This window comes from Vigna umbellata, chromosome 4 (assembly GCF_029865625.1).
Source record: "Vigna umbellata cultivar VRB3 chromosome 4, Vumbellata_1.0, whole genome shotgun sequence".
NCBI classification, from domain to species: domain Eukaryota; kingdom Viridiplantae; phylum Streptophyta; class Magnoliopsida; order Fabales; family Fabaceae; genus Vigna; species Vigna umbellata.
The window spans coordinates 62,482,357-62,496,695 of record NC_142168.1 but is presented as its reverse complement, the minus strand read 5'-3'; the positions used below and the strand labels follow the sequence as shown (position 1 = coordinate 62,496,695).

Sequence of the window (14,339 nt, the reverse complement as noted above, 5' to 3'; positions counted from 1 at the left end):
CTTTCTTTGAGTCTCTTTTGGTAATCTTCAAAAGTTTCACAACATTGAATTTGTTTTTAGTTTCTGTCAATTGAAGCTCGAAATCAACAACTTGATCTTCAACATTCTTTGAAACATTCATAATCATTCAATCATAACTTTATTTTTTGTGTCCTTCTAACTAGTAAGGAATTTTTTAATTCTTTGTCATGGTTGTGTGACTCACTCATTGTCACCTTCTAGTGATAAATTATGGTCATGCATCATGTTAGCATAATTTCAATAGAATTGATATTGCAAAGAACATAATCTAAATCCTCTACATTAAATGGACCTAAAATATTTTTCCATAAATCCAACCTTATTTTTAATCATATTCACACACTATAGTAAGAATGCATATTAGAAATGTACCGTTATAAGTTGGATAGGTTTCCAAAATTATCAAGAGGTGGCAGAGGATTTTCAAGTAGCAAGAAATATTTAACTTTTCTTAAAAAGAATATTTAATTAGAAAAATTAAAGTGGATATATCAATTTTAGCTTAAAAGAGAAATTCAATTTATTTTACCTTCTCACTATTGTTTCATAAACGTACGTGGGAAAGTTCAAATAAATTTTGTTTGGGATCTCTTCTGAGTAAGAAGCATGGAAACACAAATTTGAAATTAAAGAGTTCATTAATTATAAAACAGTGGGATAATTAATTATAATTATAATAAGGTTTAACCTTTGAAGTATGCAAACACGAAGGATGGGAAAGTAAATATACATTAATTTACTATTGATACAAGCTTAATTAATTTTAAACGAACTAATATTTAGTATACTTTATTTTCTTACATATATTTGCGATAGTATAGTTTTAAACCTCGCACACGTTACTTGAAAACAAGAGAGGAAAACCTTAACAAAATGAAGAACAACACGCAATGACATTATGCGAAAATACACACGTTAACGTGAACGTGTGTCTCTTTAGTTTTATCTTGCTATTTTATTCTATTAAATTAAAATTTAGTTTGTTAAACGATATTTTATCATGCGAATTTTAAATTTAATATATATTACTTATTATGTTTATATTATTTTTAAAATTTTAAAATATTATTTAAAAGATTTAAAATTTAAGATTATACGAACTTAAAGTGATAAGTTGGAGAGATAAGAAATCACATGTAAAAAAATATAAAGCTTGAAAAAAACAAATAGAAATAGAATGTAAGTGGCAAGAGAGAACCAATTTTAATGTTTATTTTAAAAATAAATAGATAATTTTTTACGTAAAATAAAATAATATATATATATATATATATATATATATATATATATATATATATATATATATATATATATTAAAAAAACAATCTAATTATACAGTTATAAATATTATAAGAGCCTTATTCCATATAAAAGAGTTGACCATATGTATAGATAACCAAGATGCCAGGTTTTGATACTATGTTAAATTAATTTCCACGTCTTTATATTATTTATAAAATTTTAATTACATTTCTAAATAATAATAATAAAATCCTTCATCTTATAAATTTTTTAACTGGAGCTTTTAAAATCGTCATAAATCGTATTTTCGTAGAGTTCCAAGTTATCATAAACTAATTCTAAAAGTTTAATTACACAAAAAAGTTACAAGATCAATTACTCAATTGAAAAAGTTTAATTTGGAGCTATAGTCTTCTTTACCATTGCAATTTTTTCACCAAATTATTACTTATTTTGAAAAATAAAATAATTATAATCACGTTTTGAAAGTTATGAGCTTAGTTGATCTGCATCTAATGAAATATAGAATGGCCGAAAACCCCTTTCCCGGATAGGGTGTCACCAGTTCCTACTGTGAATTTGAATTTTGACTTTTTCAAAAGACATCAGTTATATATATATATATATATATATATATATATATATATATATATATATATATATATATATATATATATATATATATATGCGTTACTAGTGAATAATTTTTCTTTTTAAGGATGTGAATTAATTTTTTTCTAGTTTATAAGTTAATGTATTTTCAATAAAAAATTATTCTGTTGAATATTTTAATTTTTTTTGTTTAAATAATCTCTATTTTGATTTTGTTATTAATGCAATGATATATATTTTTTAATTTGTGTTTGTTCTTGTAAGTTTTATCTAACCCGGCTAATTTATTCTTATTCTTAAAAGAACAAAAAAAATCATAATGACGAACAGAACAAAATTACAAGTCAAAATATGATTAGCAATATGTTTGGTAAAACTTCATGGACAAATTATGAAAACGATTGAATTTTCTTTTCTCTTTTAAAATTTATTAAATGCATTTGACGAGTAATTGGGGAAACAAAGTTAAACTTGATAACTTAGGAGGTATCCCCACTCTCGTTGGATTTTTAACTGTAAGTGCTTGTTCCATAAAAGAAAAAATTAAATATGTTTTCAGTTTAAATTAAAATTTGTTTGTTATCAAAATTTTGATATATTTCAATTTTTAAATTTTAAAAGTAAATAAATATAATTCATTTAATTTACTTTAAATTTTTTTATGTGTCAAACACATTTTATACTAATATTTAAATTAGTTATATTGTTTGATATATTTTTCTTTAATAGTTTAGAAATGTATTTGACATATAAAATAAAAATAATGTAATTTAGTTAAAATAATTATATTAATTCATTTTTAAAGTTTAAAGATTAAAATATATTAAAAATTTTAATTCAATGTGTTTGGCATATAAAATAAAATTAATATAATTAAGTTAAATAATTATATTAATTTATTTTTAAAGCTTAAAAATTAAAATATATTAAAATTCTAAATATGAATGAATTTTAATTTTATATTAAAATTGAAGAACTAAAATATATTTAATAAAATAAATTTATCACCAAAATCCAAAATAAGAGTTATGACGCTCTTTTATTAATAAAATAATATTTTAATATAATACAACAGTTAGAAAAAGACTATAAATAAAGTATTAAGGTTACAGTCATCCCAAAAGAAGTCCTAATTTAAAACTTTAAACGCATTAGAGTATTTCAAAATAAACAGGAACAACTAGGAATCCTAACTAGACTAAGCGACAGCGTCATCTCCTTCTAAAGCCTGCTCCAGAGGCACCTCATCTTCCTCTATGTTGCGGACATTTGGGCGCCACCTGCTCGGAAATCCACTGGCTCAATGATGAGGAATGTAAGAGAGAAGGCAAAGATGTGGTAGAGAGAAGACAGAAAAAAAAAAGAGAGTTGAGTTCTAGAGAGATAATGAAGTTTGGTTAATGAACTAGGATGTTTGAATATGAACTTTTAAATGAAAGATTTCTGGTTTCATTAACTTAATTACCCGATTAACTTTCTAATTTATTTTCAGGTTCTTACAAATATTATAAATAATCAACAAATTTTATATTTGGATTAATTATTAATAGATATATTTATTGATAATAAAATTTTAATTTGTCGATAAATTTTATTAATAAATTCATTATTAATAGAAATATTTATTGATAATTAAAATTTTAAAATTTGTTGATAAATTGTATTTTAGTGTTGATTATTTTGTTTTGGTAAACTTTTATCAATAATTATACATTTTCTTAATGAAAAAAAAGTAATTAGTTTGTGAGAAAAATATTTTTTTATATAGTATAAAAGGAAAACGGTGCATTTTTACCAATACTTTTATGAAGTAATTTTTCAATGAAATAATATGATAATTGAAATGTTTTGTCGAAGAAAGAAAAATATTAAAAGTAAACTATTTAAAAAAATTTGACTTAAGATTACAAAAAAGACTTCAATAAATATAAAGTGAGGATGTGAATCACAGAAGTGTAACCAATAACAACTTTTAAAAAAATTAAATGATACAATAAATATAGAAGTAAAAGACAATTTACTAAGGAAATATTAAGCATTTGAATATGAAATACAAGAAAGAAATAAATAAATAAATAGTGGTGTTCTCCCTTTGTTATTCTGGTTTTTTACTTTTGGATAATTAAGTACTAATATTTTGTCATCCTTAAAAATTACATTTTATTTGTAGAAGAACTTTGATAGGTATTTTCTTAGGTGACACTCATATTACACTTTGGCAAAGAGTTTATTAATATCCCTGTATTTTCTATATGGTGAAGAATATTAATTGAAGTTATTAATAGCTAAAATTTATTTTCTAAATATTAAAATTGCATTATGTAATAAAGGTTGAAATCTGTAAAGATTTACTTAGACATTAAGTCATATGAATATAACAAAGAAAATCTTTAAATAGTAATCAATTTTAGAAGAAAAAATAACTAGATACTAATTTATTAACAAAAATTATTGGTCTAAAAAATAATTACTATTATAAATAAAAAATTATAATTAATAATGAATTAGACTTTAAATTAGTCGAGAATATTAGTTACCAAATTTTTTACTATCAAACTACTTAGAGTCTATTTGATCATTAATTATAATTTTTTTATTCAAAAATGATTATTTTAGAGAATCAATCATTTTTAGCTTATAAAAAATATCTATCAATTATTTTTTGTCTTTAAAATTAGTAACTATTTAAAGATTTTCTTACCGTATTATTAAGAGAAGGATGAATAAGTTACCATCTGAATAATTTATTTTAATTATTTATGTTTAGACTCTTTATCTCTCTCTCTCTTTTTTAAGTTTTTTTGCCTTTAATTTATTTCAATAATTTGCTTTATATATTTTATCTATATTTCTTTTGCTCTAAAATAGTTTTTTAATGATTATTGTAGAAATTAATAGTTTTAGTTTATAATCAGTAGTGATTAATTATATTTTGTCTCTAAAATTAATTGCTATTTAAATATTTCGTTATAATATGTAACATCCCAAAATTTATACAGTCATCAACTATATACTTAGAATAATCACATATATTAATAATTCAAAACAGTTTTAAAACACAGGGAGCGACAATAACGAAAGAGGCCGAACGGCCGTAAATGTACATAATTTAACGAGCGTTCACAAAAGATAAGGACGAACGATTTACAAAACAATGACCGAACGTCCAACTATATACAAACCATAAAAGTGCGCTCGCTCACAGCCACTCGCTAATCTAACTAAAAACCGAACGCCTCTACTGTTCGGCCTTCACTTCCACTTCTACGAAGTTGGCGTCCTCCAAATTTTCTTCTTCCAGTGTTTCTTCCAGTAACGCCTCTCCATCTGCTCACATCCACACGGATGATCATCGCATAGACAAGACGAAGGTTCAAGGACGAACGACAACACAAGGAAAAGACACAGGGTAAGCTTATTGAATTTAATTCAAACCACAACATACAGTTCATACATCTTAATTCCAGCCAGTAAGTTCACAACATATACATTCAATTCATACATAAATTTCATCCAAACTCCTGATACTAGACTGACCGTCCGGACTGTATGAATCCTGTGTAGCTAAGGCGTCCGTGCACTCAGGTGGGGTAACTGGAATGCTCATCAGTAGCCACCTAAGGTTAGTCTGTTCTGTCCAAGTTACAGTTATGGACTAGACCTCCTGCCATTCCAACACATGACCTACTCCTCTCTACTTGAGAACGAGCACTCATGGAATATCAGGATGGATCACCATCTAAGCTTACTACGTTCATACTTACAAATCTCAATATCCAATCAAGAGTCGTTCCACCCTGGAACGCTCGTTCAAAATCCACAATCACAATTTCAGTTCTCATGGTGTTCGCACATCTTAATTCATCCTCTTAAATATATTTTCATTCTATGTTCCACTCTCTTAAAAAGACGAACGTTCCCTCCTCTTCATAACGAGGACGAACGTCGAGGGCAAGACCGAGAAAGACTTCTTTGAATTAGTTAAATGAACTAACCCTATCACGATCGGAAAGTACTTAGAATAATTTAAGTTCAATGACTTTGGAAAGAATCCAATGGATAGATACCTCACAACTTGGTTGGGTAAAATAAACCAAACACAATTTAATTCAGGGGACAAACCGCCAGTCAATGACCGAGCGCGAAAGTAGGCGTTTAATAAATTTTTGGACGAACGTCAATAAATATATTGGACGAACGCTATTTAAAATTTAGGACGAACGCTTATGGGAATTCAGGACGAGCGCTATTCTTGCTCGTTGCAATTCACGGAAATGGACTAGCGTTCGGTCTGAGACATAGCGCCACTTAGGACGAACGTTCAAATAGATGACCGAGCACAATTTAGGACGAACGCTCAGTGTAAGACCGAGCGCTACTTAAGACGAACGCTTGGTATAAACCGAGCGCTATTAGGACGAACGCTCAAATAGCATTTCAAAAGGGGACGCTCGTTCTTAAGTCGAATCCTTTCCAAATGAAAGAATTTCTATTCTAAGTCCTTTTCAAGGGAAACCGAACGGTATAAGACCGTTCGATGACGAGCGTACATTATCAAGCAGAGAATATGATATTTTCCAGATTTTTCATTTTACAATAACTTTACAGTTTTCATACGATTCATAACTTATAATTTCTCTCCACCATAAATCTCATACATTACAGAATTCATATTATCATATTTCAGTTCATACTTTATACATCGTATCAAAATATCAAATTACATATTTTATAAGATTCTCATTAATCATTCATACCAAGCAACCATCAGCATAGAATCAACCAATGCATACCACATTCATTCAGCGTAACAGCGATCGTTCATAACTAATACATCAGCATACAATTCATGCATACAATCCATACCGACATGCATACAACACACAGTATAAATTAAATCACAATAAGCTTCCCTTACCCGGATTCAGTAGTGAACTTCCTAAAGGATGGATCTTGACTCGTATAAAATGAGCTCTCTCAACGTTCTCTTAAGCTTTCCCACTAAACTAATCAAAAGACAAATAAAGGGCTTAGCATACACCGCTGCATGCAACTGAAACAGTTTACAGGGACACCAGAGACGATCGCCCAAGTGAAACTTACCAGAATTGGGAGTCGTTCGGTTCAATATGTAGCTCTCGGTGCAGGGAACGTCCTCACGGTGCTGAAACGTGAACGGAGAAGAGAATGGTGAGTTACGGTAGAGAGAAGATGGAGGTTCTAGAGAGAAGGCAGAGAATTTGAAAAATCCAGAGTTTGGGGAAGAAGACGAAGTGTGCAGAAGAGTGGGGAAGAGTTTTTCTGAAAATTAATTTCTCTCCCCACTTAGGACGAACGTCCACTCTGGCTGCCACTTGGATTCCATTAAGTTTTTAGAATGTTCCCACACGACACTTGGCAGTCGCATGCAGAGTGGATGTGATGGCGTGTCAGTGGAGGTGCACGTGTGGCGAGGTGCATTTATGGAAGCACAGTGGTGACTCAGCACAGTAATAAATGGGACGTGACAATCCCCCTAACTACAAAAATTTTCGTCCTCGAAAATTAAATCTTACCAGGAAATAGATGAGGGTATAAGTCTCTCATGGCATCCTCAACTTCCCAAGTAGAGTCGCCAGTCTTGTCGTCCCATATCACTTTCACCAGTCGAACGTCCTTCCCTTTGTATAGCTTAGTGCGAACGTCTTCAACGCGAACCGGCTTCATCTCAAGCGTTCGGTCTTGTCGAAGACGAACGTCCTCCAGTTCCAATATGTGCGAGGGATCAGCTACGTACTTTCGAAGTTGCGAGACGTGAAACACTGGATGAAGGTTGGACAATTGTGGAGGCAAGGCTAGCTCGTATGCAACAGGTCCAATCCTTCTCAAAATCTGGTAAGGCCCCACGAACTTGGGAGACAACTTCTTTGATCTCAACGCTCTTCCTACTCCAGTAGTTGGGTTCATCCTTAGAAAAACGTGATCGCCAGCTTTGAATTCCAAGGGTCGTCTCCTTTTATCCGCGTATGACTTCTGCCTGCTTCTGGATGCCTTCAGTCTCTCTTGAATTAATTTCACCTTGTCAGTCGTTTGTTGCACGAGCTCCGGTCCCGTCAATATGCTTTCTCCGTCTTGAAACCAGCAAAGTGGCGTGCGGCATCTACGTCCGTAAAGAGCTTCGAAGGGAGCCATTCCAATGCTGGATTGGAAGCTGTTGTTGTAGGTGAACTCCACTAACGGCAAAACTTCATCCCAAACACCCATGTGATCGAGTACGCACGTCCTTAATAAATCTTCGAGCGTCTGAATTGTTCTCTCGGATTGACCGTCCGTCTGCTGAACTCATTTGGAGTTTGCTGCCCAGCTTGCTTTGCAACGACTGCCAAAACCGAGAGGTGAATCTTGTGTCTCGGTCAGAGATGATGCTGGACGGCACTCCATGCAGACGAACGATCTCTTTGATGTAGAGCTTGGCCAAGTTGGTCATGGACATCTTCAAGTTGACAGCTAGGAAGTGGGCACTCTTTGTAAGACGATCCACTATCACCCAAATAGAATCGTGATTCTTGACTGTGCGAGGCAAATGAGTCACGAAGTCCATTGAAATGTTGTCCCACTTCCATTCGGGAATTTCCAACTGTTGAAGTAATCCGCCAGGTCTTTGGTATTCAGCCTTAGCACGCTGACATGTTAGACATGATGCCACAAAGCGTGCAACATCACTCTTCATCTCTGGCCACCAGAACGACTGCTTGAGATCGTGGTACATCTTAGTCATGCCCGGATGCATGCTAAGACGGCTGTGATGACCTTCTTCCAGAATAATCCTCTTCAGCTCGCCATCATTCGGAACGCACGTCCGACCCATGTAACGCAACATGTCGTCCGTCCCAGCATTGAATTCCTTTGCTTGATCTGTACCGAGCGCGCCTAAGATCTTCACTAGCTCTTCGTCCTCACGTTGTTTCATCTTGATACGGTCAAATACGTTGCTCGAAATACTAATGTTACAACATTTGATAACGTTCGTTCCTAACTCGAACTGTAACCTTAGGTCTCGGAAACTCTCCACCAAACTTAGCTCTTTAACCATCATTACCGAGACATGAACCGCCTTCCTGCTTAGAGCATCCGCCACCACGTTCGCTTTACCAGGGTGATAAAGCAACTCAAAATCATAATCCTTTAGGAATTCAAGCCACCTCCGCTGCCTCATATTCAACTCCTTTTGATCAAAGAGGTACTTGAGACTCTTATGATCACTAAAGACTTGGAAAACTGATCCATACAAGTAGTGTCTCCACATCTTCAGAGCAAAGACGACCGCTGCCAGCTCTAGGTCGTGCGTTGGATAATTCTTCTCATGTATCTTCAACTGCCGAGAGGCATACGCTACTGCTCGTCTTTCTTGCATCAAAACGCAGCCTAAACCTTGATGAGACGCATCACAGTAGACTTCGAAAGGTTTGGCCGTGTCCGGAATTACCAAAACTGGAGCGCTCGTCAGCTTTTGCTTCAACTCTTGGAAGCTAGATTCACACCGATCGGTCCAGGTGAACGGGTGATCCTTCCTGGTCAGTTGTGTTAACGGTGCTACTATCTTAGAGAATCCTTCTATGAAACGCCTATAGTAGCCCGCGAGTCCCACAAAGCTTCTAACTTCTGTTACCGAACGAGGGCTTCCCCATTCCAATACCGCTCGCACCTTGGCCGGATCAACTGAAATCCCTCCAGCGGACACAACGTGACCTAAGAACTGCACTTCCTTCATCCAGAATTCACATTTGGATAACTTAGCGTACAGCTCTTTTTCTCTCAACACTCCAACCCTTAAGTGCTCTTCATGTTCTTCGCAGCTCTTGGAGTAGATGAGAATATCGTCAATGAACACCACCACAAACTTGTCCAAGTACGGCCTGAAGATTCTGTTCATATAGTCCATGAAGACTGCTGGAGCGTTCGTCACACCGAACGACATGACTACGTACTCATAATGTCCATACCTAGATCTAAAGGCCGTCTTCTGAATATCTCCTTCCTTAACACGAATTTGGTGGTAGCCCGATCTCAAATCTATCTTGGAAAAGACGCTCGCTCCATGCAATTGGTCCAGCAGATCGTCAATGCGAGGCAGTGGGTATTTGTTCTTGATGGTCAGCTTATTCAATTGACGATAATCAATACAAAGCCGAGAGCTGCCATCCTTCTTCTTCACCAATAACACAGGAGCTCCCCACGGTGACACGCTTGGACGGATGAACCTCTTGTCCATCAATTCTTCAATTTGCTTTTTAAGCTCAACCAATTCAGCGGGTGCCATTCTATATGGTTGAACGGATATAGGAGCCGCGGTAGTTACCAAATCTATGGTAAATTCAACTTCACGAACGGGAGGCAATCCAGGCACCTCATCCGGGAAAACGTCCGGGAATTCGTCCACAACCGTTCATCCTTCGGTGTGCTTGTTGGACGAACGTTCAAAACTATCATCCATAACCTCTCTGTCTTCATGCGTCATGATCAAGAAGCAACTGGCGCCTTCCATTATATCTTCCTTAATTTGACTGAGCGTCACACCCAACTCTTCTTCACATTCCTCAGGAAAAATTAATTCCTTAGCTCCACAATCTATGAGAATGCGATTGGTATTCAGCCAATCCATTCCCAGAATCACTTCTAAGTCCTTGAGAGGCAAACATATTAAGTTCACCTTGTATCTACGCCCCTCTACCTCAATAGGACATCTAACACACATGGTAGACGTTCTAACCTCTCCAGCCGCTGGGGTAGACACCACCAAATCGAACTGCATCTCACTCTCGGTTAATCCCAGTTTCTCAACGCACGCCTTCGAGATGAAGGAGTGTGTTGCCCCCGAATCAAACAGCACACAACAATGAATTCCACGAACTAAGCAGGTACCAGTGACGAGCGTACCTGAGCTCGCTGCTTCCGCACCAGTGATCGCATACACACGTCCCACAGCTTGGGCTCGACCACCTCTTCCTTGCTGAGTCCTTCCAGCGTTCGGCGGTCTCATCACTGCACGTCCGCCCATATTACACTCGTTCTCCAGGTGACCGTTTCTTTTACAACGAGTGCAATATTTTCCTCCAACCAACTGAGGGCATGATGATCTAAAGTGAGGTCCTCCGCACTGAAAACATCTGACCGGCCCTTGTTGATTTGCTTGTCCAGCAACTACCATAGCTTGTGAACCACTCGACTGAGCTGGACGAGCGTATGGGGTCCTGTTACGATTCACATTGGGTCTCGACAGAACTGGTCCTCTTGACGCCTGTTGTTTCTTCTGTTGTTCCGCCTCAGCCATATTTTTCTCTAGTACCTTAGCCCTCTCAACCATGGCTGGGAACGTCCGGATACATAGACTGGAAATTAATACCTTGAGATCGCTTCTCAATCCGTTCTCAAATTTTCTACACTGCCACACTTCACTTGTGGCCATAGTATTGAATCTGACGAGATGTTTGAATTTATTGGTGTACTCCGAGACGGACATACTCCCCTGAATCAGTTGTAGAAATTCCACCTCCTTTGCAAACCGCACGCTGTCAGGGAAATATTCTTCATAAAACTTGTTTCTAAATACCTCCCAGGTGACCGGTTGTTGCGCGTCTGTGAGAATAGCTCTCACGCTCGACCACCAATGGCTCGCTTCTCCAGTCAATAAATACTCAGCGTACGCCAATCTATTTTCATCAGGGCATCGTTTGGCATTGAAGATCTTCTCCATGTCCCTCAACCACTGGTCCGCTTCGTCTGGGAGACCCTTCCCACTGAACTTAGCCGGATGGTGTTGGAGGAAACTCTCCAAGCTCCATTCAGCAGTAGGCGGGGCAGCGTTGGAAGAAGACGCCCCTGAATGATGCCTAGTCGCTGCTAAGATCTCCATCAGTTGTCTTTGTGTAGTTTCAGAGTTGGCACGTGAAGCTTCCAAACTCTGCATGGCACTCTGGTTCTGCTGCATTAGAGTGGCATTTTGTTCCAAAAGTGTCGTGTTCTGTTGCTGTAAGCGGTCTATCACTGTCTCCAACAACCTAGCGTTGTTGGACGCATCAGGTTCGTTAGGCTGAGGAGGAGGAGGAAGTCTAGGCGCCATGTATTCTCTGGACCAGAGAAAACGTACGTTAGTTATGTTCAAGAGTTAAAAACAGTAACTCATTAAACACACAATAAGCATACAGCTGAAACGCAGTGCAATCCTAACCTACAGTGTCCTTTAAGAGAACAAAACTGCTCTGATACCAATAATGTGACATCCCAAAATTTATACAGTCATCAACTATATACTTAGAATAATCACATATATTAATAATTCAAAACAGTTTTAAAACACAGGGAGCGACAATAACGAAAGAGGCCGAACGGCCGTAAATGTACATAATTTAACGAGCGTTCACAAAAGATAAGGACGAACGATTTACAAAACAATGACCGAACGTCCAACTATATACAAACCATAAAAGTGCGCTCGCTCACAGCCACTCGCTAATCTAACTAAAAACCGAACGCCTCTACTGTTCGGCCTTCACTTCCACTTCTACGAAGTTGGCGTCCTCCAAATTTTCTTCTTCCAGTGTTTCTTCCAGTAACGCCTCTCCATCTGCTCACATCCACACGGATGATCATCGCATAGACAAGACGAAGGTTCAAGGACGAACGACAACACAAGGAAAAGACACAGGGTAAGCTTATTGAATTTAATTCAAACCACAACATACAGTTCATACATCTTAATTCCAGCCAGTAAGTTCACAACATATACATTCAATTCATACATAAATTTCATCCAAACTCCTGATACTAGACTGACCGTCCGGACTGTATGAATCCTGTGTAGCTAAGGCGTCCGTGCACTCAGGTGGGGTAACTCGAATGCTCATCAGTAGCCACCTAAGGTTAGTCTGTTCTGTCCAAGTTACAGTTATGGACTAGACCTCCTGCCATTCCCACACATGACCTACTCCTCTCTACTTGAGAACGAGCACTCATGGAATATCAGGATGGATCACCATCTAAGCTTACCACGTTCATACTTACAAATCTCAATATCCAATCAAGAGTCGTTCCACCCTGGAACGCTCGTTCAAAATCCACAATCACAATTTCAGTTCTCATGGTGTTCGCACATCTTAATTCATCCTCTTAAATATATTTTCATTCTATGTTCCACTCTCTTAAAAAAACGAACGTTCCCTCCTCTTCATAACGAGGACGAACGTCGAGGGCAAGACCGAGAAAGACTTCTTTGAATTAGTTAAATGAACTAACCCTATCACGATCGGAAAGTACTTAGAATAATTTAAGTTCAATGACTTTGGAAAGAATCCAATGGATAGATACCTCACAACTTGGTTGGGTAAAATAAACCAAACACAATTTAATTCAGGGGACAAACCGCCAGTCAATGACCGAGCGCGAAAGTAGGCGTTTAATAAATTTTTGGACGAACGTCAATAAATATATTGGACGAACGCTATTTAAAATTTAGGGCGAACGCTTATGGGAATTCAGGACGAGCGCTATTCTTGCTCGTTGCAATTCACGGAAATGGACTAGCGTTCGGTCTGAGACATAGCGCCACTTAGGACGAACGTTCAAATAGATGACCGAGCACAATTTAGGACGAACGCTCAGTGTAAGACCGAGCGCTACTTAAGACGAACGCTTGGTATAAACCGAGCGCTATTAGGACGAACGCTCAAATAGCATTTCAAAAGGGGACGCTCGTTCTTAAGTCGAATCCTTTCCAAATGAAAGAATTTCTATTCTAAGTCCTTTTCAAGGGAAACCGAACGGTATAAGACCGTTCGATGACGAGCGTACATTATCAAGCAGAGAATATGATATTTTCCAGATTTTTCATTTTACAATAACTTTACAGTTTTCATACGATTCATAACTTATAATTTCTCTCCACCATAAATCTCATACATTACAGAATTCATATTATCATATTTCAGTTCATACTTTATACATCGTATCAAAATATCAAATTACATATTTTATAAGATTCTCATTAATCATTCATACCAAGCAACCATCAGCATAGAATCAACCAATGCATACCACATTCATTCAGTGTAACAGCGATCGTTCATAACTAATACATCAGCATACAATTCATGCATACAATCCATACCGACATGCATACAACACACAGTATAAATTAAATCACAATAAGCTTCCCTTACCCGGATTCAGTAGTGAACTTCCTAAAGGATGGATCTTGACTCGTATAAAATGAGCTCTCTCAACGTTCTCTTAAGCTTTCCCACTAAACTAATCAAAAGACAAATAAAGGGCTTAGCATACACCGCTGCATGCAACTGAAACAGTTTACAGGGACACCAGAGACGATCGCCCAAGTGAAACTTACCAGAATTGGGAGTCGTTCGGTTCAATATGTAGCTCTCGGTGCAGGGAACGTCCTCACGGTGCTGAAACGTGAACGGAGAAGAGAA

General features: G+C 36.3%; 1 protein-coding gene across 1 annotated transcript; it reads right to left on the bottom strand.

The window, feature by feature from the left end:
* Positions 1-7,419: 7,419 nt before the first annotated feature.
* On the bottom strand, positions 7,420-8,046 carry LOC148200843 (uncharacterized). Its single transcript, XM_088113063.1, has one exon. It carries the CDS (start codon positions 8,044-8,046, stop codon positions 7,420-7,422), a length of 627 nt encoding a protein of 208 aa, XP_087969189.1.
* Positions 8,047-14,339: the final 6,293 nt, after the last annotated feature.

What these genes read in the sequence shown, in the direction of transcription:
- LOC148200843 (XM_088113063.1), bottom strand. Translation starts at nt 8,046, where the DNA reads ATGGCTCCCTTCGAAGCTCTTTACGGACGTAGATGCCGCACGCCACTT.